Source organism: Equus quagga, chromosome 1, assembly GCF_021613505.1.
Source record: "Equus quagga isolate Etosha38 chromosome 1, UCLA_HA_Equagga_1.0, whole genome shotgun sequence".
Classification (NCBI taxonomy): Eukaryota; Metazoa; Chordata; class Mammalia; order Perissodactyla; family Equidae; genus Equus; species Equus quagga.
In genome coordinates this window covers 145375017-145402859 of record NC_060267.1, presented here as the reverse complement: position 1 = coordinate 145402859, position 27843 = coordinate 145375017, and the positions used below count along the sequence as shown (strand labels likewise).

General features: G+C 42.4%; 1 protein-coding gene across 1 annotated transcript in view; it reads right to left on the bottom strand.

Annotated features, from left to right (window-relative positions):
* Positions 1-27843, bottom strand: part of SCN11A (sodium voltage-gated channel alpha subunit 11) — an 84451-nt gene that overhangs the window by 42334 nt on the left and 14274 nt on the right. The window contains exons 5-15 of the mRNA XM_046674074.1: positions 24588-24716; positions 23220-23320; positions 19321-19494; positions 18496-18559; positions 13574-13715; positions 12807-13004; positions 11755-11928; positions 8775-8904; positions 7472-7710; positions 3829-4011; positions 1418-1786 (exon numbers count right to left, since the gene is read on the bottom strand). Of these exons, the coding sequence (XP_046530030.1) occupies positions 1418-1786; positions 3829-4011; positions 7472-7710; positions 8775-8904; positions 11755-11928; positions 12807-13004; positions 13574-13715; positions 18496-18559; positions 19321-19494; positions 23220-23320; positions 24588-24716 (1903 nt within the window). The remainder of the gene's footprint in view (positions 1-1417; positions 1787-3828; positions 4012-7471; positions 7711-8774; positions 8905-11754; positions 11929-12806; positions 13005-13573; positions 13716-18495; positions 18560-19320; positions 19495-23219; positions 23321-24587; positions 24717-27843) is intronic.

Below are 27843 nucleotides of genomic sequence, written 5' to 3'. Positions count from 1 at the left end.
TGTATTGTAGACTCTGGAAAGGAGACCCACATGGCAAAATAGAAAGTGTATATTCCTTGGGGATCAGCCTGAATCATGAGCTTGGATTTTTGTTGGAATTGCCCACAGGGATATGGGTCTTATGTCTAAGACTGCTGTGGAGTCCACTCCTGTTTGTGCAGGCTCTTTAGGTCCTGCTGCCCAAAATGCAGTGAAGTCTTGGGGCTGAGCTGGAGGGATCTGAACCAAATCTGCAACTGTTTTGTTGAAGCATATATGACTTTAAAGGCAAATCATCCCAACAGCTTCCTACTTTAGTTTTTTGCTTACACTTAAAAACCCTCCAATTTATCATCTTTACCTTCTTAAACTCCCTTGTTTGTGGCTCTCACCAGCTCAAAAATATACAACCTTTGAAGAGAGGGGTTCTTTCCATGTGAATGGGTCTAGTCACCCTTCCTCAGCTTCACCATGAGAATGCCCAACTCTGGTTCTTTGCTCAGTCTCTCCTCTATTTGCTAAGTTCTCCTTGATTCTTAAGTGCCCTTCTCAAGCACTGCATCTTCCACAAATCCTTTCTTAATGCTCTCTTCCCACTCACTTTGGTGATATCCTGTTCTTCTGAACTTTTTTTATCACTTATTGTCTATCTACCTCACTTATCAGGTACTCAAGATAACTTTGTGTGTGGATAGTTAATTATATTTGCATGATGGCCCCAACTTGATTCTGAAGATCTTGTGCTCAGGTATCCTTGTGTGTCTGCTGTCTCTTCATGCCCTCACTGCTGTACATCTAATTAGCCTCTCCATAAATATCTACATTTCCAGCTGCAAGTAACAGACTCAAGGCAACTTACACAAACAGAAAAGGTAATATAATAAGTTTGAAAATAGATCAGGGGCCAATTATGACACGAAGATAGGTTTGTTCTGTCTTTTCACTCTACCTTCCTCAGTGTGCTCTCTAGCTTAGGCTAGTTCTCGTCATGGTCACATCATCTCTGCAGTTCTGCCAGAAGTCACAGTCATAAAAAGGCCAGAAGTATAAGGACCATTTTTTCTCTCATCCCTTCTTTTTTTAAATAGAACAAGAGGTCTTCTTCGGTGAACATCCCTTTACACCCTACTGACCAAATTAAGTCACAAACTTCTACCTCAGCCAATCACCAGCAAAGAGAATATGACTATCCTAGAATAATCGCCTGGAGTAGAACAGCTACTGGGGCATCAGTCAACATGAACACTATCTGACAAGGAGGTTTTGTTTCATGCTTATTACACTTTCCACAAACCAAATTCAAATGCAGATTTTTAAATATTATATAATAAATTTATAATATTATATTTAGAATAACAATTTTCACCAGTGAAGTGCTGCAAAAAAAGCTAATGCATTTGTGAAGTCTATGTATTTAAAAAAAATCTAAGACACTCACCACGAGTTTTCCTATCACCATGATCAACAGAAAGACAATAATGCACAGTGACGGATCAGCTACTTGCATGCATTCCCACATGTTTTCAATCCATTCCCCACAGAGGATGCGGAATACCACCAGAAAGGAGTGGTAGAAATCCCCCATGTGCCAGCGTCGTAAACATGGGACTGTAGGAATACAGGATTTTGTATTTCTTTTTTCATAACCGAATTTAGAGCCAAAAAGCTGCATGCCAACAACCGAGAAAATAAAGACCACAATGGCCAGGACCACAGTCAGGTTTCCAAGGGCTCCAACGGAGTGGCCAATTATCTTAATCAGTGTGTTTAAAGTTGGCCAGGATTTGGCTAACTTGAAGACCCTCAGCTGTAAAAACAGACAATAAACAAAAATGGAAGAAAAGCCAGTTAAGGACAAAGTCCATCTGCTCAGCTATAAAGCAAATGACATGTTCCCAAACCACAGCATTTATGACTTTCAAAAATCTTTTCAAAGCCAAATCAATCCTAAACATGGTCACCAACTCCCTGTCCCAAACTAATACTTATCTGTATCGACTTTTTGTGATAAAAATGGAAATATTTTATTCTAACATTTTCTTAAATGATAAAGACTTTGGGATCATGATGGTGAAATCGAGTATATGTATTTATTATATAAAATGAATGTTTTAGAATCCTATTTAATATACCAGGGGTCGAAAATATGGCCTGAGGGCCAGATCCGGCTCATTGCCTCTTTTTGTATGGCCTGAGAGGTAAGACTATTTTTTACATTTTTTAAATGGTTGGAAAATAATCAAAAGAAGGATATTTCTTTGTACATGAAAACTGTATGAAGTCCACATTTCTGCATCTGTAAATAAAGTTTTATTGGAACACAGCCATACCCATTTGTTCTCGAATGTCTACAACTACTTTTGTGCTACAATAGCAAAGTTGAATGATTTTGACAGAAACCATATGGTCTGTAAGGCTGAAAATATTTACCATCTGGCCTTTTACAGAAAAATTTTGCTAATTCCAGCATTATATATTCCAGGTCACAAGTTTAAATCTAAGTTTTATAACAAAGATGAGAGTAATATGACGTTTTGTACCTAGGAGAGAAAAGGCAATCAGCTACTCAAGACATGCACACTTTTTCCAAGGAGAAAATTTTTTCATGGAACCTTACAGACCTTGCAGGAGACAATAACCTTAGAGAAAATACAGCAACTAGCTTCATAGGTTATTTCTTATAGTAACTTTCAATATAAAGTGATGATTCACTCCAAAGTACAATCCTGTTAAGTACCAGCTATTCATTGTTGGAGTGGAAATATTGCAGGTCAGTAGGACTTATGTCTCAGGAGAAGGACCACCACTGTCTACTCAGAGGGGAGTCAGAGGCATATCAGGGAGAGACTGTGGTTCTGTTCTCATACACAGACAACAGACGCCACAGAATTCCTTGCCTCGGAGCATGGCTATAATAAGCCTAAACAATTGTAAAGCAAATACAATTTTGCTCACCCAAGGCCAATAAAACTTTAAGAGAGTAGCCTAATAATGCCTTACTTTGAGCAGTGTGATCTCCTAACATATCCCAAGTACACGCTTAGATAAGTGAATCAAAAGTCTTACTCTGCAGGCTTAGAAATCCTATCCATGTCAAAAAGAAAACAAAGTGAATCTTTGAAAGAGGACAAGAGGCCACCTTTTGTGGTGTCCCAATTCCCCTCTCAGATGTGGTTTCTCTATAGCTTTTTATCTATACCTCTCATGGGATCTGTCACAGTCTACTTTGCCTCATGGTCATTTCTGGCCCTGTCTTACATCATCCCTGGACTGCAAACTCCTTGAAGACAGTACTTTCCTCATCTTTGAGCCTTCCCTCATGTCAGCTCATATCAGGCACTCTGCAGAGCTTGCCAGAATGCCTCCAATAGTTAGTGGATGGAGGGCAAAGACTACAGAATAGGAATGTGGCCCTGGCAGTAGTGAGGAGGGACCTTGTGAGATAGGACCTGCCAGCAGCAGCTGTCCCCCTCCTAGGCTCTGTAGTCTTCATTCCCTTGGTGAGCCCAGATGTGAGTGTGCCTGACTCAGAGCTCTGTGGGGGAAGAGATCATCAGAAAGGTCATACAAAGAAAGAAGCAGAGTCCAGACACTGAAAGACACAATTTTGCATCTGCTTGCCTAAAGAGTCGTTTTGGGGGTGGTGGGAAGTAGGGGTTCAGCTGAGAGAAGACCTTCTTGGACTCCCAGGAGTATTAAAGACTTAGGTGGGAGGAGGAGTGCAGTAGATTCTCGGGTCAAGGTAAGATAAGTTAAAGTTTAATCTAAAATAGCCATCGAACTCACTCAAGTGTCTTTTCAATACTGGCGGCTAAGTGATTCAGTAAAGTAAGAAAGTAAGTGCCTTACCACTCTTAAGGAACGGAAAAATGGCCATTTTTGTTTTCCTGCAACTATACTATTCATCACATCTGCAAAACTCAGAAGAGCGACGACACTGTCAAAAATGTTCCAGCCTCGGCGAAAGTAGTGGTAGGGATCGAGCGCGATGATTTTAAGGAACATTTCTGCCATAAAAACGCCAGTGAAAACCTACAGTGAGACAAAAAAGAATGAGAAAAGGAAGCTACCTCTCTTGGGAGATACACTTTGAAGAATGACCCAAAGGAATTACAGGTCACAAAGCAATAAAATGCATTCTCACGGTTGACACAGTATACCCCCAAGTCCGTGAGGAAGAACCATTTATGGCTGCAGCATGAACCTCACTCTGCCTTTGCTCCTTTCCACCCATCTCCGTGGTGCCCATTCCAATGTTACCAAGCTCACAGACATCAGGATGAAGAGTAAATATTATTTCCCATTCTGTTGAAAATAAGGCAAAATTGGGTTCTTGGTGGATAGCACAGTGATAGGAAGTGTCAAGCAATTTCTCCTGTGAATTCTCTTTAAAATATCAATAAAAACTCCAAAATGGGGGAAAGTACACAACAGCTCTGAAAACTAAAGATAAATGTCCTCTATAGACCAGAATCCAGGAGGAGTTCACCTAATTTCTCAATCTCAGCACCTTGACCAGAAAAAAATTAAAAAGAGGCCCAGAGCAGAGAATAGAAAAACACTACCAGGGACAGAAAAATGTCTGTGAACAATTCAAGATATAGGAGAAACTCTAGATTGGTCATGGTTGAAAGGAAGATTAGTGAGTTGGAATATAATCCCAAAAACTCATTCAGAATATACGGCTCATCATTCCAGATCAAAATATTAGAATTAAGAGGGGTGGAAGTTACAAAAAATGCTAACTTATGTGTTTTCCATAGGCAAAAATAATTTTTTTGTCTTTGTCTTTGACAATTAGATGCAGACTTAAGGAATTTTCAAAATGTTGAATAAGTAGTAGCCAAATTAAAAACTAAATCTATATTCTATATCTTTGCAGAAGGTAAAGCAAAGCATTTCCTCATAGCAAATAGCACATTCTCTATGACACACACACAACTATACAGAAATGAGAAAAACAATACTACAAAAATAAAAAGGTAATATAAAAAGGGTTAAAGACTTTAAAAATGTTGTCAGTTATAAAACTCTCCTTTACAGTTCTGAAAAAAAATCCAAAAATGCTTAAATCTCCTTATTAAAAGAAACACATGATCTGTTTTTATAAATAATTCAATGACTTACTATTTACTTTTTTTAAATCCCTAAAATAAAAAACGCAAGTTAAAATAAAACGGTTGGCAAAGATAAATCCAGGAGAGGCAAATAAAAAGAAATTGAGGGTGGCAAAGAAGTTTTCAAGCTTTTATCTATCTTTTCCCTTTAAACATTGCTGCCTACCCCACTCAATGCCACAACCAGGGCCTAAAGGCATGCCTGTTCTACAGGTATTGCCTGTTCTAGTTAGTTGTGTGGGACTGACCCCGGCCTCCTTGGATCTACTCCTCCTCCTCCTATCTCCTTCAGGCTTTAGGTGTCTAGCCCTACAGCCTCCCTAGATGCCTTGGGACCATTCACTTTGCAGTCTAATTCAATTGCTACTTATGGCTTCTTGGGAGTTCCATGTACTCCCCTGATTTGAGCAATCCCGAAGCCTGAGAGTCCATTTCCAACTCCAGACCCACAGAACTCCACAGTCCAGCTTAATCCTGGTCCACCCATCAGAGGAGGGAGGTTTGGATGTGTTCTTTGGAACTCAAGGTTCCAAGGCCTCCCTCCACCACCACCATGGGGGCGCAATAGATGGGATGGCTGCCACCTTTGTATTCTGCATCTGGGGAATGGGGAACATGGAATGAAAGCACAGGCTATGAGGCCAGCTTTGCATGTTTCTCGTCAATTTTCAGGAGCCAGGGTGCATGTCCTCAGACACCGACAATGTCCCTGTGCTTCCTTCTGCCTCTGGAGAAAGTTAAGAAGAATGTCACTTAATTCATCAGCTTCCGACGCCTTCACCTCAACACCCAGGAAGCCTAGTCAGTGGGAAATCTGAGAGGGGGCTGTTGGCCATTTCTCACAGTTTGATCAGCAGAGGAATGGATGGACAGACCGCTTTTGCCATTGGGAAGCTTTGTTCAGGGAATGACTCTGGGTTCTTTGGGTATTCTCTGAAACTTATCCAATAACTCTACCCACCAGGAGGTGCTGAAAGATGGATCTGCTGACTCTTGAGGCAGAGACCATGGCCCTGAGGGCACAACATTCTGCCTCCAAGTGAAACAACACCATCAGCCCATTTCTGGAATACCTCAGCAGGAGGCAGTTGAATACACTGGCCAGGAGTCCAGAAGACCCCAGGCTGTTAGAAGGTACTGCGTGTGTTAGGTTTATCATGCAGCATGGAATCAAATCCATCTCATGCACACAAACGAGGCACTTCTTCCCGAAAGCAGTAGGCAGAAAGGAACTTAAATGCAGATTGTCTTTAGGAGAACCACCCTGGTTTTGTACTGCAGTCCCACTGTACCCTTTCTCCTCCTGGGAGGGATGTGCGACTGAGGGTGACAGGTGTGTATCTCCAGTTCTACAGCATCCTAAAGTTGATGCATAGAAGCAGCTCTGTGGACCAACTCCTGATTCAATAGGTACAGTGGGTACTCATCAATGTAAAAAAAAAGAACTAAAAAATACATGCATCCATCCATCTCTATATGTGTATAAACTACCTGGAAATACTCTGCAATGCTAAAAATGATCATCCTTGCTAGTAGGACCATAGGAAATGAGTTTCTTCTCTGTATTTCCCTTCTTTGTATTTTTCCTTATGCAAAAAGTTTTTTTTAAGGCATGCATTGCTTTTTAAATTGGAAAAATAAAATAAACTTTAAGAGGAAAGAGTTAGGCATTCTGGTAAGATTTTTAGCCCATTAACTCATTAGCTAATTCTAGTAACACATTCAGTGGATAATTATTCGTTATTTCTGCTATTTGGGATATTTTCCCTTGGGGAAAAAAATGCCTTCTACAGGAACTATGAATTAAAGTGAACAGTTCCTGAAAAGTCTGCTCCCCATCTTAGTTTTCCCAATTTAACTGAGACTAGATCCATGCAGTGAGAGACACATCGAAGCAGCTCAAGTCTGGAACCAACCCCACCCCTACCCCACAGGCTCCACATACCCCCTCCCAGGAAAGTGTACCTCCCACAGCTGCCAGGCCCTGACTCACCTTTCCAGGGGGATAGTACTTAGTAATGGCATTTGTGACAAATGATGTCATCAATATCACCAGGGACCATGGGCCTCTGGCTATGGTTAACGTTTTCTTAATTATTCCAAATAGTTGACCTTTTGAGACGTCTACTTGCTCTGGCTTACCACTGGATAACTAAAAAGACACTCTAACATACTGGAGGGGCCAATGTAGGTCCCACGGAAAATTACTGAACTGGGTAAAAACAAAATCCTGACAGTCATCTTTTCCCTCTAGTCCCCCTAAGGGGAACAAAGGCCTGGGTTGCATTAGGCCACATTCACAAAATGTTTAGACTTTGAAAGAGTTATGATTCAAAGTTTGAAATACGCTTATATTTTAAAAAGCCTAAAGTTACCAAATTCCCTGTATTCAACATCGTCTCAAAAGTCGAGTCCATGTTGTAATGCTCCATGGCCAAGAAGACAGTGTTGATTATGATGCAGATGGTGACGGCCAGCTCAGTAAAGGGGTCAGTCATCATGGTTTTCAGGGCCTTCTTAATACGAAGCCACTGGGGGCTGCAGTCCCACACGAGGTATTTGGATGCCAGGTTTTCCCCACATGGGAGGCAAGGTTCCTGGGATTTTTCTAGTTCTGGAGAAGAAGAATGAAAGAGCAGTTGAGGTGTTAGCTCTGAACCAGTCTGGCTGCTCTTTGAGTGAGTGCATTCCTTCCTCCATCTTCCCTAGGGTCGCTGTGAGGCAATGTAATCAGTCAAGAAGGGCATTGACTGGTGTAGCCAGATAGGTTTCCCACATATAGCTTCCATGTGGTATAGTCAAGTACATCATGTCTTTACACTTATATTGAGCGTCTGGGAGCTGGGCTGCACTGTTAGACATACAGATGAGGAAGTCAATGCTGACTGGCTGTGAACCCATGAGGGAGAGACACACAAGCCCAAGTCATGTTCACTCAAGGCAGACCATGGTGACAGCTGTAACAGAGGCACAAGGAGCTACCAGGGCTCAGGGGAGGGAGAGATATTCAGGCAAGGCCATCTATACGCACTGAAACAAAACGCACTCAGTTTGTTGAGTTCAGGCCATAAAGCAGCTGCATCCTTGATTTTTCTGATACCATTTCAGAGGACTCATGTAGGCCAAACAAGGTGATGCAATAGGCTCAAAAGTGCTAAGGGACCCATTTGACCCCATCCTTGCAGGGACTTGAGTCCTGCCCTTCAACACCAACCCCTTAGTTGAGTTGCTGTTACCTGCTATTAATCAAGTCAATCAGATGGCTCCAGACTATCTACAAAGGTCTTCTATTGTCCACGCCAGATTCCAAACTCTGACTTCAATGAAAACTGCCACCTACTGGAAACTTCTATGTCTTCTCTTCTTTGGCTATCATTGTCACTGAAACCTCCTGTGACTACCTGGCCTGATCGGGAGGTTCCATTTGTGCTCTTGGTCCCAAATCCTATCCCAGGTCTAGCCGGTTCCCACACTACCCAAGTGCTGGCTCAGGGTGGACCCACAGGGAAGGCCCACTTTTTCCAAACCACTTTTCTTACATGCTCCAAAGATGTGTAGGCAGTCACTCTTTGTAGAAAGTACAGTTAGTTGCAGAGGGCTTCTAGGGGCTGGTGACAGGGAGAATGGAAGGATATCATTGAAGTTACGCTCTCCCTTGGGCTGGGAGGCAGAACTTACCCTGCACAGTGATGGTGAGGATACTGACAGCACTCAGCGCCCTCTGCCTTTGGATGGGGTCTCCACGCTCATCACCATGGTCCAGTGACAGATTCTGGGACAGTCGTTTGGTTTGTTCTAGGAGGTGTGGCTGTGAGAGAAGGCACAACGGACTTTCTAAGAGAAGAGGCTTTCTCTCCTCAAAACGTTACAAACGTCTTTGTTTCAATACCACATGCAGCAAAGATGCTTAATATTTTATATAGGCTGATTCACTTCAATGTCATGGCATGCCAAATGTCAGCTTTCTAATTCATATTTAATAAATAAGAGAAATATGGATTGAACATTCATATTTCTTATGTATGTACCTTTGTAGAGTCTTACCTACAGAAATTTTTTTTCTCAAAATTTTCTTTCTCAGATTTGTTCATTGTCAACAAAGAGCAAAAAAATTTTACAAAAACTAACGAGCAATGGTTCAGGGTAAATAAATGGTTCAAGCAATAAAAAGGCTAATTTGGAAACAACGTTTGCCAGGGGTGGAAGTGGGGAAGAAGTTTAGAAAGGTGGATTGGGGCCAGAGAGCGAAGTGCCTTGAACGACTGCCTAAATAGGTTTTAAAACAGTCAGAAACTAAAAAGAACAGTCAAAATAAATATCACAAAATCTATACACTAAATCTCAAGCACTCTCTCAGGCTACGCCCAAGAGCTTATTGACTCTCATCTCACCTACAAATCTAATGTCTCTGGAGACTAAAGGACATAAACCCTTAACTATCCAGAAAACTCAGGTCCAGATGGTTTATTTCCCCAAAGTTCTGATCAACCAGGGCCCCAGAGGAGACCAAATAGCTGATGAGCTATTTTAAAGACAGCCTTTCTTTTCTATAGCTATTTCTTGTTCTAGTTAAAGAGAAAAGACACTTTATGTTAAGTGTCTGTGTCTCTGTCTATTGTTTTGTGGAAAGGGGGAAAACTTCCAAAATATTAAAAAATATTTGCAGTCTCTTCAATATGTGTGGTCCCTCTCCCCACCCCATTCTCGGGCATGCACATCCACCTTCTGCCCACTTTGTCTCCCTTGTTCTATTTCAGGAAAGTGGCTCTTGCCATTATTCCCCAGCATCTTCAACATTTTCCTCTCTTCTGACTTCTCTCTCCACAATTAAAACATGTTCGAACATTCCCCCACCTTAATGATAAGAATAGCCTTTTTTCCCCTAGTGCCCATCCTCCCATAACTTCATTTCTGCATATCCAACTCCCTAGTCAATATCCACGCTGGGAGATCCCATAGGCACCTCAAAATTGGCACATCCGGAACCGAACTTGCCATCTTCTCTACCCCCAGAACATGTTCCTTTCCTGTCTCAGTAAATTACCCTCCATCAAGTCAACTACCCAAGCCATAAACCAAGTATCATGCCCACCCTCTACAATTAGTCAATTGCCAAATTTTATCTTCTGTAGATCATGTAATCTGTTAATCTCTCTTGATCTTCATTTCCCTAATCCTAGTTCAAGCCATTGTCATTTCTTACTTAGATTACTGCAACAACTTCTTCTTCTTCTTTTTTGCTGAGGAAGATTAGTCCTGAGCTAACATCTGTGCCAACCTTCCTCTTTTTTTTGCTTGAGGAAGACTCACCCTGAGCTAACATTCGTGCCAATCTTCCTCCACTTTATATGTGGGTAGCTGCTGCAGCATGGCTGATGAGTAGAATAGGTCCCCACCAAGGATCCGAATCCGTGAACCCCAGTGCCGCTGAAGTGGAGCATGCAAACTTAACCACTACAACACTGGGCTGGCCCCTGCAACAGATTCTTAATTGGTTGCCTCCAGTCTTGCTCTTCTCCAAACCCATCTCTTCAATGCATTCAGCATTTCAAAATGTAAATTTAGTCATATCACTCATTTGATTAAAACTTTTCAATGCTGCTTACCCCTTGCTCTCAGTATAAAGGTTGAACTCCTTGGCTTCAAGGCCTTTTGTGATGGTCCCATTCTTACCACTACAGCCTTTTACCACCCCCAACCCCCAATCTCATCTCACATACACACACACACACACACACACACACACACACACACACACATGCTCGCAAGTTTCCTACTGGGTCATGTCCTCTTGCCCTCCCTTGCTTCCAGGCCTTTGCCTGTGCTGTGCTCTCTACCGGCAGTGCTACCGTCTTCCTTTTGCCTGGTTAATCCACCTTTTCAGCTTAGACACTGCTTCCTCCATGAACTCTGTTTTGATTCACTGCTCTTCCCATAGCCCACCAAGTCTGGGTTGATTGTCTGAAGTAGATGCTGTCTTGGCCCATCCATATATCCTCAGGCCTTACCTGAGGGCTTTCTCTGGCCCCACGAACCTCCTCTGCCCTGATGCACAGTAAGCCAGAAATACAGAAAAGTATAATCTCCTGACCTCAGTAGTCTTTAACCAATGATGGATGAAACTTGGTGTATAAATACCCTAGTGCCCTCACTCCAGTGAGATTAAACTCCAACTACCTTCAATGGTAAGTGGCTTGATAGTACATGTATCGCTTCTCCCTTCCCCTCTCAGTGCTTCCTGGAACCACTTCCCAAATAATCTACTCGCACTGTAGCACTCAGGGTTTGCTTCAGAGGGAAGCCCCTAAGACACTGCTCCTCCTCTGTTCTCCCACAGCGATCATCATGTCAGTCGTCACATTGAATAGTGACTGCCTCTTTATTAGGGTGTCTTCATCATTAGCTGCCTGTCTTATACATCTCATCTACCCTCAGCACCTACCCCAGTGCCAAGCAGATAGTAAACACTATCAACACTTTAAATAGATGTTCGTAAATAAATGGGCAGTTGAATAGACACATGGACAGGAAAGTATGTGCAAATGGATGAGTGGATAAGTGGGTAAATGAATGAATGAATCCTTTCAATTAGACTGACAACTTGATCTGTACCCCTGAACAGTGCTATAGCATCATTAATCCCTAAGCCAGGACTTGCCTTTTTTTGGGAATCTTCATCAGAATCTGTTCCTGGAAACTTCTCTTTCCCAGAGTCTCTCAAAAAGAAGGATTTCCTTTTCTTATTACCAAATAGCTTTCTCTTCTTTGGGGAAAAAGATGATGCTTCAAGGGAATTAAGTGAACTTCTGTCAATTCCCATGGCAACCAGAGCCTTAGAGAGTGCACAAAAGCAATTAATGAACAGATTATACCTCCTCATAAAACATCGCAATTGACCTTGACCTAAGTGAGCATTCTCTTCTCTCTTCTGGTAGCACCATACCATTTAGATTGCCCATCATCTAACTGGAATATACCGGCTTTGTCATAATTTATCTGTGTAATATGTCCTGTTTGTCCATGGAGATTGCAGCCCTCAAAGGCAGGGTTGACTCATTCATATCTCTGTATCACTAACCCTAAGCACAGTGCCCAGTATGTGCCAGGCACTTAATAAATGTTTGTGTCTGATGATGCATAGATTAAGCATTTACAATGGGCTTTCCTCTGACAGATCTCTGTGGCGGATAAGGAGTGTATAAAACATGGTCCCTGTCCTGAAAATCTTAGAATTGAACTGGAAAAATGTAAAGATACCAGGGAAACAATGAGAATGGCCTATGAATATGACAGGAATTTCAAGAAGGGAGAGATGATCATGGCTTTTATCTCTAGAACCACCATTATTGCCTTCCCAAACCCTCTCAAGTGAACACAAACATCTCCAGATTCCCACAACAAAGCCCAGGGCAGAGCCTGAATTTACATATACACAAGTTTTATCCTGTAGCCAGCAGTTTGGGATCTGTCCTAGAAGGCTCGGGTTTCAGAAGGTCAAAGAACATCAAGACCAAGGGTTCCCTGTTCTCAAGAGTCCTGTGTCTGGACATCTCATTGAGAGACAGCGGCAGAGCCTGTCTTTCTGCAAGGGGCTTAAATTCTCAGAAGAGCACCAGTAAAGAGCACTACACCCCGGCCTCATACAGCACCCTTGAGCCTCAGGCCCCATGGCCTCTACGGTCCCCGCAAGCAGACCCCATGAGCCCCTACCTCCTTCTCTTTCTTTAACAGCTGCTGGGCTTCCTGGAACATTTTCTCCTTGGCCTCTGTCTCAGCAGCTACATTCCTGTTCTGTTCCTCGTAAGCCATGGTGACAACAGCCAGAGTTAAGTTAATCAGGTAGAAAGAGCCCAGGAAGATGACCACCACAAAGAAGAAGACTGAGTAGAGCCCCGAGGTAACCAAAGTCTGCAAGGGACAGAGCACACGCTTGCATCTGAAGCCTTCTTCCACAGGGCGGTGACCAGCACCTCAAGCAGAGATTGTATAGTAGCAATCGGCTTCCCCCAGCACTGGTGGGCTCAGCTGCCTGCAGCATCATCTACGGCCTCCCTAGGCACCCAGAGACTCCTGATGCCCTATATCTCAGTGAGGAAATGCCGTCCATACGTTCCCATGGAAGTCTCAGTGACTTTACTATGATTTTCTCAAGGGTATTTGCATTTTAAAACTAAAAAGGCAAAAGAGATAGCAATGCTTCATGAAAACTGAAGCACTAGTGCTGGAACTTCAGGCAGCAGGGAACCTGGGGAGGGGTAATATTTCAAGGAAGTGGAGTTTTTGTCCACTATTCTTCCAAATATCATGTTTATAAAATTTTTTTTGATGTTTCTAACAGAACTTCTAAAGCAGAATTTAACAGTACAACTGTTAAGGCTGAGGAATAGATGACAAAGGTGGAAGATAGATGGTAGGTCATAAATAAATGATAGAGAGATAGATCAGTGACGGGGAGAGAGAGACAATAAATGGATAACCTGTTGATAAAGCTTCTCCCACGAATCTTGGGTCATAAGCCGGAACATGGCAAGAAAAGACCAGCCAAAGTTGTCAAACTTCGTAAAATTATGGTCAGGATTGTCATCTGTGTGTCTGCATTCAAAGTCTTCAGAACAGGCACTAGATATTGGAAACAAGTGAACAGAGAAAGAATTAGATTCCCCACAGCCCAGCTCCCCATCTTCCCCCATGGCGTTGGTTCCTCTGAGGGCCACGGGCTCACACCTGAAAGTCCTGGGTGAAGAGTACCTTTAGAGTGGCCATCCCCCTGTCTGACAACCCTCCCAGCCAAACCTTAACCTGGGCACCCATTGACTCTTTCCAAATAGATTGATTAGTAAATTCATATTAGCAGTTTTTCATTGAAAAATTAAGTGCAGTGACATAGTGAACAACCAATGGTAAAAAAGGGCTTACAATAAATAAGAAGTCTCCCTCTCTCCCCCAATCCTAGTCCCACTTCCTAGAGGCAACAGTTTAACAGCTACTTTTGTACCTTTTCCATGAATATAGAAGCACATATATATCAACACATATCTTCTATAATACATAAACGGGAGCATCCTTTGAACGCTCTCTTGCACCTTGCTTTCTTCATGGAACAGTGCAGCATGGAGATCTTTTCCATATCAGCATACAGGAAGACATCTCACTTATTTTCATGTTTTACAGTCCTGTGACTCACCTACTTGCTCTGCTAATGATGAATACTAAGGTTTCAGTTGTTGGTCTTTTGCTTTTACAAACATTTGGGGTTTAGTCTACAAACAATGAGTATCTTACACACAGATCTTTGCCCACATCACCAAAGCACACCTCACTAAGTGTATCTATAGGATATACTCAGGATATGTAATTCCTTAATTTTTAATAAATATAGTATTTTTATCGAAATAATATATGTGTGGTTTAAAAATCACATGGCACCAAAAGGCCTGCAATGAAAACCATTCCATCTTTCTTCAACCATCATTTACACACCCCAAATTCAACAACTTTTGATTCTTGTACATCCGTATCTCTAAATATAATGCTTATACTGATATTTGATTTATCAATTTTAGTCCTTGTTGATTAACTTCCTGTTATGGTAGATGAGGGATAGCCCTCCAACATCCCTTCTCACTTCATCACTACTTATATCAGTCTTCATAGAAAAATATTGTGGCCTGTGTCGATGGCTCTTCTGGGTTGGATACATTTTTTCTTGGCTCCTGTGTGTTGCTCTTTCCAAGTTTTACTCCCTCATTTTTCCGGAAAAAATCTCAAGTGGGCTTCTTAAGAAGACTGGGTGATCTTTGCATACACGAGTATACCTTTATTCTACCTTTACAGTTGATAGATAGTTTGGCCAGAAATAGAATTTTGGGTTGAAAATAATTTTTCCTTAGAAATATGAAGGCACCACTCAGCTATTTATCCTGTGTGGCTATTGAGAATTCAGATGCTGTTTTGATTTTTTTATTCTTTTGTGAGTGACCTTCTTTTTCTCTTTGGTTTTCTGATCTTTTCCCCACGTTCTGAAACACCATGACAATGGACTTGGCATGGTCCTTTTTCATTCATTGTATTGTGACTTTATGGGACATGGAGGGACTTGCATCCTTAATCCCAGGAAAATGCTCCATATTATTTCTTTGCTAATTTCCTCCCTTTTGCTTTTTCTGTGCTCTATTTCTGGAATTCCTACTTCGTCAAAAGTTGGAACTTCTGGATTAATGTTTATCCTCATATTTTCTGTCTCTGTCTTTTGTTGCTACCTTCTGGGCTATTTCCTCAACTTTATCTTTTAATTCTATTATTGATTTTATATAATCATGTTAGCAAAAAAAGATCTTTCTTGTTCTCTGACTGTTCCTCTTTCATAATAAGCTTTTTTTTTTTTTTTACGAAGATTAGCCCAGAGCTAACATCCATGCCATCTTCCTTTACTTTATATATGGGATGCCCGTCACAGTATGGCTTGATAAGCAGTGCTAGGTTGACGCCTGGGATCTAAAGCTGCAAACCCTGGGCCACCAAAGTGGAGCGTGTGACCTTAACTGCTACAACACTGGGCCAGCCCCAAGCTATTTTTGTTTTTATGTATACAACATCTCTTTTAATTTCACCAAAGACCCCATTTAAAGCTTTAAAAGCCCTTTTTGGTTCCCCAACTTCTTGTGGTTTTGTTCACGGCTCTTACTGACCAAATGTTTGCGTCCCCCAAAAGTTCCTATGTTGAAATACTGGCCCCCAGTGTGATGGTATTATGAGGTGGGGCCTTAGGGAGGTAATTAGGTCATGAGGGTGAGCCCTTATGGAATGGGATTAGTGCCCTTATAAAAGAGACCCCAGGAGAGCCCTCTAGGCCTCTTTCCATCATGCAAAGATACAATGAGTAGACAGTAGTCTGCAACCCCAAAGAGGGCCCTCACTAGAACCCAACCATTCTGGTGCCCTGATCATGGACTTCCAGCTTCCAGAACTGTGAGAAATAAACTTCTGTTGTTTATAAGCCACCCAGTCCATGGTATTTTGTTATAGCAACCTAAAGTAACTAAGACAATCGTCGCTTTTTCTGTTTCTTTATCCCGGCCTCCTTTACACCAAAGGCTTTTTCCAGTGCCCAGTAAGTCTGGGTTGTTCCGTCACATTTAATCAGACGTCCTGACAAGCTGATGGGTTGTTTGCTTGGTCGGCAGAGTGGGATTTGGTGAGTAGCAGGCTTTGCTTTAGGGTGACTCAGAAGGGGGACATTCATTGTGCCCTCTTTCCCACCAGATCTCAATGAATTCTGCCAAGTTTCAGTACCCTTATCTTCCAGGAGCCTGCTGGGGCTGAATCTACTACCATACCTAATTTCCCTCATTTCCTTGTTTCTTCAATCTCCCTCTCCCTGGACATGCCTTCCATTAACATATATAGGTGATTAAGTCTCTCCTCCAGTGTTCCCATCTCAGCAAAGGCACCACCAGTCACTCACACCAGAAATAAGAGAAACACCTATAACAGTTTTCTCTCCTCTGCACTTCCCACCGCTATCCTACACATGCATCTGTGTACGCATATGCACACCAACACCCCTCTTCAATCCATAGGTCTTGTTCCTCTCTGTCTCATAAATGTCTTTAGAATTCATCCATCAATTTCTCTTCACCTCCACTGTACAGCTTAATGACTCTCCTCTGTACTAACATAGCTCCTAAGTGGCTATCTCATCTACTCTATCCACCCATTCTCCACACAGCAACCATGGTGATCTTTAAACATATATAATCTACTCAGGTCTTGTTTCTTTTGTGATCAAGGTCAAAACCCTTGGCACTGATGGCCTACTAAGTCCTGCGTGGTTGGCTCCTGTCTCCTGCCCTTCTGCACAACAAGTTGCTGTGCTTCTTATCATCCTCAACGTGTCCGCATGCCCTGAGTCCTCCACCCTTGCTGTTCCTACTGTATGGAATTATTTGCTCTATGTCCTCACTTACCAGAACCTATTATTCACACTTCAGATCCAAGTTGTAGTCATGGGTTAGTTAGTCCTCAGGGAAGGAGGCAGTGAGCAAAGGTTGAAAACCAGGCCTGGGCCCTGAACGGATGAAAGCCTGCCTGGGAAAGTGACCTTGGTTTTGCCATCTCCTTGGAAACTGCCATGTTATGATCAATATGGAAGGTCATGGACTAGGAGTTGGTTTACTGTAAAATTCCTGAGCTTCGATATGACACCCCGACTGAGAGAGTCATGACTGTCACACAAGCTTAGAGAGACAAGGACACTACAAAGACCAGTTGGAAACCAAGGCTGCCTCTTCTGTGTGTCTAGGTCATCCACCCCACCTTGGACTTTGCCTACAGTAACCATACCTGCCTTGCAAGGATAAGGGGTCAACGAAGAACTGAATGTGACAGCTGCTGGGCCCCTCAGTAAACGAAAACACTGTGGGTGCAGTGTGTCCTGTCAAGGATCATTCTAGACAGCTCAGTAAAACTTGCATTAGATTAAAGCCTACTGTGCCTGTGAATTTGACCTAATCTGAATCTGTGACCATCACAGATGGCATTAGAAAAGACTTCTCTAATTTTATAGAGAGAGTTACAGCCTCCACCTTCTCTCACAGTAACTGCACATCTCTCTCATAATACTGATCATACTTCCAAGGATTTACTCTACGCCTCTCTTCCCTACAAGATGTCATTTCAAGTGGGCAGGGTTCCCTTGTTCATACTTGCATTCCTTGGGGCTAACACAGAGCTTGGCACACTGTAGGTCTTTGACACCTATTTGTTACTGAGGAATGAATGCAGTCTATTTTACTGTAGTGCCTAGCATATTATCTTAATTTGAAATACACTCAATAAATCTTCACTGAATTGAATCTCTCACCACAGAGAGCACTGATATCCTGAAACTAGGAAGGGTATCTTCAAAGGGCCAAAGGGCTACCAGCTGTTGGGGCAAATGTGTATGAACACACATACAACTGTACACGTAATTAGAGGCAGTGGCGGTCAACAGATCAGCAACAGCAGAAGTATGCTCTGATGATCTTGCATCAGAGCAATGCCACTGAATATGAAACCAGGACTTCATAGGGCTCTCAATCATAATGTCCTTTCTTACCTTTGAAAGTCTTGAATATTCACTCCATGAAATCAAAATATCACTACATTTTCAGTAGGTTTCTTATAAGCTACAAATTCAGCATAACTTGGAGAATAAAGCTGCTCTAAACACTTGGAAATAATTTTTAATTTAATAATGCACATCTAAACTTGCTCAGATACATGAAACAATGAGTACTGTTTGAGAACTATCATTGCTGCTTCCACAAGTCACTAGACAAAGACTGTTTGCCACATCACTTCAAAAGGTCTAGAGATGTTCTGCTTGGAAGAAAAATGAAGAGTATAAGCCTCTTACCTGCTACCCTTCCAGGAGCCACACATTCTGAATTCAGTGGGATTTTTCTTTTCAAAGCAAGAGTCTGAGAAGGGAAGAATCATAAATTCAGATTTTAAAAAAACACTGAAATGAAAAAGAATAGCAAATATGCCAGATTATGCTTGAAACAGATGGTTCAGAACTCTCTAAAATGATGGAAGTGGATGTCCAGAGAGGAACTGGAGCCTAAGCCATCAGGAAGGAGCAAGAGAAAAGGAGGGAAGGGAAGAAGGAAGGAGAAGTAGGAGGAGGAAGCAGTGCACCACCACCACTTTGCCCCTCAGGACATAAAACCAAACCAGAAATCACCTCCTGAGGGAAGCTGGACACAGACTCAGCCCATGAGAAGCTCATAAACCAAGAAAGACATGGAGAAAGTGTAGCCACATCAAATTGGTGTAGGGTTGACCTCAGTGTGGAAAGGGAGCGACATAGAAAGAAGTGATGTTACTGGAGGAAATACTCGAAAAGGGGGCTGGGAAGTTTCTCGTTCCCTTTGGCCAAATTCGGGCATTCTGAAAACTTCTGCAAAACATGACAAAGAAGTGGGCAGAGATTTATGTGGGAAAGCATAGGTGCTGACATTGCTTTTGTGGATGTGGCTTCGGGCTTTTCCTTCTCCATGGAAACCCAAAGAATGAGTCAATTCTCTAAGAAAGGCATCTGTCTGCCCGAGAAGCCTGGATGCATGAAGTCATCCCTTGCTCATAAGAGACTTTGTAATGCAGATATGTAGACAGTGTGAGTGAGGATAAATAAAAGTTAACCATGCACAAGCTAAGGAGTGAAAGATGGGGTATTTACCGTCAAGGTTACTGGAATTCTTACAGGACTTCTTGACACATCTCTGGCTCAAATTTCCCATGAAGAGCTGCTGACCTACCAGGGCGAAAATGCTGAGGCAAAAGAGAGTCAGGATCATCACATTGACAAGCTTCCTCACAGAGCGCAGCAAGGCCCCAACAATGACCTTCAAACCTGAGAAGGAGAACAAGTGTGGGGAGATGCCCCTACTCATACACACACCAGACACAGGCAAGGGGCAGACATGGGAGGGAGCAGCCAAGGCCTTATCTGATTGTAGGCTGGAATTGGAAACTGGCCTGACCTAGGATTCTGATGCCATGAGTTCTATTCCAACTCTATGCCTTAGAAGCTGTTTGTCATCGAGTGGTCCACCAGTCTAGGACTTGATCTCTTCGCCCTGCTCTACATCTGTCACAGGGTTGCTCTGAAGAGCAAATGAGAAGACTTCGAGCAGAAACATGCCACACAGGCATAAGGCATAACTTGATGACAGCTGTGCAGGCACCTCCACAGCTGGGGGTCACATGCAGCATTAAGGCCAAAGTGAGGCCACCCTAGAGAAGGAGTTAGAGTTGTATTAAGTTTTACTAGTCACTAACTATTACGAGGTACTTGAGGTTCCATGAGACATAGCCAACTTGAGGGGCAGGGAGCTGGAAGAAGGAGAGGAGGAGCTTTGTCTGGATCCAAATATGAGGATGTCCTAGGAAAAAACTCAGGTTACTAGTTATAACAGGGGTCTTTATTTCATTCATTCAAGAAATATTTACTAAGGACCTACTGTGTCCATGGCACACTGTTAGGCTGACAAAGTTACAAACTAAGAGGGACATAATCTTGCAGTATGCTGGTAAATATTTAACATCAGCTCTCTGAGTGGGGGTTGGAGGTGTATGGGGAAAGTCTTCGTTTGTAGCATTCACAGCTTTCCTTGTTTGCTGAATTCTATAGCAGAGATTCCTCTTCTCTCTCCACACACCCCTCTCCCTCAGCTGGTTTCAAGATACCAACATGACATCCCTGGATGCAGAGTTGGAAAGAGATGTGCACGGTCTGCTGGGGAGCCAGAACAAGTCAGCCCCAGTACACCACTGAGTTATTGGCTCTGCTCCCAACACAGCTGGAGAGATAAACAACCAGATTTGAGTTGTAATGTGTGAGATGACACTAAGTGAAAGTTTCAACTGACCAGTGTAGGCCATGAACAGTAGACTTGAGAACACAAGGCAGCATCCAATAGGAGGCTAAGCCTGCACTGGATGACCTTCCCACAAAGTATGAGGCCACAAGGGGAGGAGCCTTGAGGCCAAACTGGGACATTCACTATGTCCCCAGTTGCAGCCAAACAAGAAGTTACTACACCTCATCCAAGCTTGATTTTAATCTATAAAAAGAGGCTAGAGTCTTCTCTAAAGCAACACAATTTGGATGAAAGATGTTTGTGATTCCTGAATAAGTTTTACATGGTCCCATAGAAGATTGTACATCACATCTTTACTTCCAAAAGGATCCAGGGATCTCATGTGTTCATCAGTCAAAATGTAGACTATGTTCACTTGCTTAGAGGGGAAGGAGACACCAAGGCTACTAAGTGACTGCCTGAATGTATATTTGACCGGTATGAAAATACCAGGGACACAGCTCATGCAGAAAGCCCCTAAATCCGCCAGGAAACCACGGTCAACCTTGCAAAAGAGAGAGAGAGGGAGGAGGAAGGACAAATTCTACCTAAGTGTCCTTCTGACTGTCAGTTTCTTTATCACTATGCAATTGCTTTTGTGGAGTTTCAAAAAAAAATAACCCACTGCCTCTGTTTGAAAATATCCAAATTGCCTGTAGTTTTGGTATTAGAGCTAAGCCATTGACAGAAAATACTAGAAGAGGAGGGGAAGAAAAGGGAGGAGAGAAAGGACTCCAGAGAGGGAATATTTTTTAACAAAGATTTTTTTTTTTTGTAAAAGAAAGGAAAGAGGAAGAAGAGGAAAAAGGTCTGCCATAATAACCTCATTTTTGATAAACTGGAATTGATAGTCACAACACATCTTTGGCTTCATCCTGATTCAGAGCACCTTCCTTACCTGGCTTCCAGGAGACTACCTTTGCTTTCCTTCCTACTTCACTGGTAGCTCCTGCTCATCTCCTTTGCTGGTTGCTCTTCTTCCCTCCCCTTTAAGGTTGCAGTGCCCCAGCACTTGGTCCTGGGTGCTTTTCTATTCTCCATCTTTGCTCACTCCGTTGGTAATCTCATCAGATTTCATAGCTCTAAATATCATGCATAGGCTCATAATTTCCAAAATGATTATCTCCAGCCCAGACAGTTCCCTGAACTCCAGACTTGTATATTTAATTGCCTACTTGATACTTTCACTTGGATGTCTCAAAGCCATCTCAAACAGAACATGTCCAAAGCTAAATCTTAATCTGACCCCCAAGATCCACTCCTTTCACAGTCTTCTCTATTTCAGGCAATGATGACTCCCTATTTCCAGTCACTCAGGCCAAAAACCTCTACTCATTCTCGACTTTTTTCTTTTGCTCACACCACACATACAATCAACCTATCAGGAAATGCTATACTTTTACCTTCAAATTTATACAGAATCTGATCACTGTCCAACAACTCCTCTACCACTACCTGATCTGAGGGCCCCACCATGTCTTGCGCGGATTATAGCAGTGGCCTTTTGCATCAGTTTGGGTTCTCCGAGAAGCAGATACTCTGTGATTAGATGTGCAAGAGATTTGTGGGTGAAAAGCCTGTGAAGAATAAAGGGGAGGGAGTAGAGTTGGCAGAAAGAGCCTCAGACTGTGACACAGGGCTGACACCTGGGAAAGGAGAGTGGTAAGAAAGCAAGCTTGGACAGGAAGTGCCTCAGACTATAGTGCTGCTATGAGAAAGTGTCAATGAGGTTGCTGGGGAGCCCCTGGACCAAAGTCCTCCATGAGAGGAGTCCCATGTCCTTCAGGACATGCAGGGAAAGTACAATCCTGGTATGAATGCAGTGGTGAACCAAGAGAGGTGGCAGTTGGGACCATTAGTCAACTGTGCTCCCTAGAGCAGGAGATCTGAGCAGCACATTTCCATGGTGACCACTAAGCCTCCTATCTGCTTCTGCTCCTATCCTGCTTCTGTCTTTGATCCCTCACATTCTATTTCCCATACAACAGCCAGAGTAAGCCTTTTAAAACATAAATCAGATCATGTGACTCCTCTGCTCAAAGTCCTCACATGGCTCCCATTACTCTCAGAGCAAAGCCCAAGTCCTCTCAGTGCTTAGATGGCCCCCCTTCACCTGGGTGGTCCCACCTCTATCACCTGGCCCCTCACTCTGTCTGCTCCAGCCCCATCCATATCTTTTCTAATCCTCAGTCTTCTGACTGGCAGTGTCCTATGCTCAGAACACTCTTTCCCATATATCTGCTTGTGAAACTCTCTCACCGCCTCCATATCTGCTCATATCTCACCTTCTCAGTGACACCTATTCTGACCACTCTATTTAAAATCACAACCTGCTTCCTCTAACCCCTGTTACTTCCAATAGCCCTCAAGTTGTCTACTTTTCCATTTTATTTTTCCATGGCACATATCACTTTCTAACATGATATATAGTTTACTTATTTATGAGAGTTATTGCTTAGTGACTGTCTCCCTATTCCCCACCCAGAATGTAAACTCCACAAGGGCAAGGATCTTTGTCTGATTGCTCACTGATACGTCCAAACAGCTAGCACAGTGTCTGGACATAATAGACTCTTAATACATATCTGTTGAATGATCAAATAAATAAGTAAAACAGTTTGTTTGTTTTTGGTTTACAAGACATATTGAGAAATTTTAACTATAAAACAACATTCTCTCCCACTAAAAGCCAGTGTTAAAAGTTAGAGTGACTTACCCGAAACTACTGAAATTGCCTTCAAGGCTCTGAACACTCTAAAGGTACGCAGGGATGACAGACTGATCCCACTGAACTTATTTGGCGAATATGACACAAACCTACAAGACAAAGCACAGAGAAAGCCCAGGCTTGCTCAGTGCTGTGGCTGCAGAGCATATCTCCACAAAGGCCACAGGTAAGCACGGCCTGGGGCCTGTGTCCACCAAGGTGAAGCCTGCAGCCTCACCTTCCCAGCCCCATCTTTATCTCAGGGTCTGGAAATACTACTTTCTACTGTTATAGACCATAGATGGCATACGAAGCTGTTCTCAGCTAATTTTTATACTTGGACATAGATGAGGATTCTTTGAAATAGTCCATTCAATTGTGGCTATATCCATGAATAAAAAAAAATCAATTCAAACATTTATTGGCTGGCTGTCAAGTTGCAGGCCCCAATGCACTTCCTGAGGTCTCACCGCATAGTCAAGCCCGAAAGGAAGCTAGCAGGTCTGGCTCCAGAGCCTGCACTTTTCCCCACTGCACTACACCACCTTTCAATAACCAAGAGCACCCAATCATTGAACTTCAAATGTAAGACTCTAAAATTAATAGCAGCTACATCAAAGGGCTTTTGTGAATATTAAACAGAAAAATACATGCAAAGTGCTTGAAACAATGGCTGGCACAAATTAAGTAATGTTAGGTTTATTATTACTGTACTGGCAATGAGCCATTGTTCTTCTTGCTTTTTATTTTGCTGACTCCGTCTCACAATTCAGATGCCAAATTGATGTCCTCTCTTTCAGGAAGAACTTCAGCTCTCTCAAAATGGACCATGGACTTAAACAAAACAGCCAAAACTATAAAACTTCTAGAAGAAAACATGAGAGAAACTCTTTGTGATCTTATAATAGTGAAAGAATTTTTAGATTCCTTGGTTCTTCCTACATGCTCTGACAGCCCAATACACGTGTAGCTCCTATCCTAGCACTCATCCTATACGAGATTGTAACGGTCATTAATTGCTTCTCTTCCCCTCTGAACTGTGAGCTTCAAGAGAGTGAAGACCATGTATGATTTTTTTTCATTATCACAAACCCTGTATCTTACATAGAGCCTGGCCCATAACAGGCCAGTGTTTGGTGAGTGAACGGCTGAAGGAACGAAAACAGGAGTATTGACCTAGAAATGGATTTGTGCATGGAAGCCTCTGGCCAACTGGCTACATGGTGCTGTTCAGGACCAACCAACACTGTACTCAAACCTCTAGGCATTACTGGGCCATACTCAGCCACTCACATGGATACATACAGAGCCCTGATGGGAGCCAAGGGGTTTCTTTCCTACCCCAAGTCTCTTCAATAAAATCTTTAATATTCTTACGCTGTTGCAATGACAATGGAGTCCAGCCAGTTCCATGGATCTCGAAGGAAAGAAAACTCATCCAGAACAAAACCTCTTGCCAATATTTTTATCAAAGCTTCAAAAATATAAATCCCAGTGAAGACATACCTACAAAGCAAATCATTCAGAACAAGAAGGAACATGATAAGTGATGTGAAAAGCAGAGAGCCCATCTGTCTTATCTGGCCTTAATGGGTTTTACTCTATTTCAATGTGACGATTAACATGCTGGTCTTCAGCAAACCTGAGTTCAGAAAGGCAAGCTCCTCAAGCAAGTTTCGGTATTTAGAATTTCTGAGAAACAAGCCCATGTATAAAGTTGTAAAGCTGATTTTCAATGCCTAGCTTCATGGCCATATTCTTGAGAGTAGTTTCGGCCAATATGTGGGGGTTGTAGTTTGTCACAGGTATTCTAGAGTTGTCACTCTGATGTACAGAAGGGGACAATGGCAAAGGAACAAAGAGAGTAAATGATGAGGCTAAAAACTGAATCTTTCCACATCCCATGTTCATGGATTAGAAGATTTAATATTGTTAAGATGTTCATACTACTCAAAGTGAGTAGTAAGCAATCCCAATCAATGTAAACCCTATCAAAATCTCAATGACATTTTTTGCACAAATAAAAACTCAATCCTGAAATTCACATGGAATTTCAAGGGACCCTGAGTAGCCAAAACAATCTTGAAAGAAAAGAACAAAGTTGGAGATCTCACACGTTCTTATATCAAAACTTATCACAAAGCTAAAGTAATCAAAATAGTGTGGTACTGGCATAAAGACCACTGGAGTAGAATAGAGAGCCCATAATAAGCCCTCGCATATAGGGTCAAATGAGTCTCAACAAGGGTGCCAAGACTATTCAATGAAAAAAGGACAGTCTTTTCTACAAATGGTGTTGGGAGAGCTCAATATTCACATACCAAAGAAGGAAGTTGGATGCTTACCTTACACTACGTACAAAAATTAACTCAAAATGGTTGAAAGAGCTACATGTAAGGGCAAAAACTATAAAACTCCTAGAAGAAAATATTTGCAAATCATATATCTGACGAGAGGTTAATATCTGGAAAATATAAAGGACTCCTATAACCCAACAACAAAAAAATCAAATAATCCAATTTAAAAATGGCCAAATAACTTGAACAGACATTTCTCCAAAGATGATATACAAATGACCAAAAAGCATACGAAAAGATGTTTAATATCACTAATCATGAGGGCAATGTAAATCAAAACCACGATGAGATATCATCTCATACTCATTAGGATGGCTACTTTTAAAAAAATGAAAAACAACTAGCGTTGGCGAGGATGTGGCGAAATTGGTACACTTGTACACTATTGGTAGGATTGTAAAATGGTGCAACCACCATGAAAAACAACATGGAGGTTTCTCAAAAAATTAAAAGTAGAATTGCCATATAATCTAGCAATCCCACTTCTGGGTATGTATACAGAAGAATTGAAAGCAGAGGCTCAAAGAGTTATTTACAGACACATGTTCATAGCAGCACTATTCACAACAACCAAGAGGTAGAAGCAACCCAAATGTCCATTGACAGATGAATAGATCAATAAATGTGGTATATACATACAATGGAATATTATTGGGCCTTAAAAAGGAAGGAAATCCTGTTACATACTATGACGTGGATGAACCTTGATGTCATTATGCTAAGAAAAATAGACCATTTACCAGGAAACAAACACTGTGTGATTCCACTTATATGAGGCACCTAGAGTAGTCAAACAGGTAGAGACAGGAAGGAAAATGGCGGTTGCTAGGGACTGGAGGGGAGGGCAGAACAGGCAGTTATTGCTTAATGGATGAAGTTTCAGTTTTGCAAGATGAAAAGAGTTCTGGAGATGGATGGTAGTAATGGTTGCACAACTATTTGGTACTTAATATCAGTGAACTGTATACTTCTAAAAATGGTTAAGATGGTAAATTTTACCTAATGTCTATTTTACCACAATTTTTTAAAAAACGACTTCCATTTTCTTCCCTGAGTCCTTCATCATGTTCTGCCATCTAATTTATTTCCCCTCTTCCCCTTCCCCCTCCTCCAAAACCCCCCACAATATCCTACCTCTCTTGTAATAATCCCAAGCTGTCAAAAATGCTGCATCTGTGTGCACATGTGCACACACACACACACACACAACACACACTGGTTCCACTTTGGGGACAGAAACAATCTGTTGATTCAGAGTAAAAGAAGAGAACATTTACTGGTAGAATATCCACCCACTGTTAGCCCTCAAAGCTAATGAATTAAGGTTTTGGGAACCTGAAAACTCCCAAAGCAGCCAAGTCCATGAGCAGAAGTGGTCATGAGGCTGCCACAGGCAAAAGCTCCTCTCTGCTTCAGCCTTTTTCTAAGCTGCTCATCTTTTAGGCGACAAATGAACATAGCAGATAAATTAATCTTTGCCCTGAAATACCATCTTTTAAACTCAGGTATAATTTATAAAGTTATAGGTATTTTGAAAAAAGGCTGTAATTGCAGACTTGTGGGATTTCACAAATCTTCATCTAGATCTTGAGCAAATGAGAGAGCAGCCCCTGACTGCCACTTGTGCTTGGCCATCAAGCCTCCCACCTCCCACCACCACCATTCTCTCTTTTCCAACAGAAGCCTGGCCAACGGGACAGGCAAAGCAAGATGACATCTGATACGGAGTAGCGCCATGCCCACCAGCAGAAAGCAGGACTGGGGAGCTCCATGACGGGGAGACCCCAACCCACCAGGCAAATGAGGTCCTCCAGAGTGTGTCACTGTCAGCTCAGGCATAGTTAGGGTTTCCAGTCAGCGCCATGGGTGATGCCCAGCTAGGTTACCAGAACACCACTGCCTGTCCTAGAGGACTTCTGAATTCATTCTCTGAGAGCTATTAACTTGGAATCAATTTCCTCATGGAAAAGTTTTCTAACCAAAGAAAACTGGAGAAACTCTCCCCCGCAGGCTTAACCAGTCACTCAGCTGCATGCCTCCTTTTATGAGGATTTTTTTTTATTGCTTTTTCTCCCCAAATTCCCCCAGTACATAGTTGTCTGTTTTTACTTGTGGGTCCTTCTAGTTGTAGCATTTGGGATGCTGCCTCAAGGTGGCCTGACGAGTGGTGCCATGTCCACGCCTAGGATCCGAACCAGTGAAACTCTGGGCCGCCGAAGCAGGGCGCGCGAACTTAACCACTCGGCCACAGTGCCAGCCCCTGTTCCGGAGGAGGA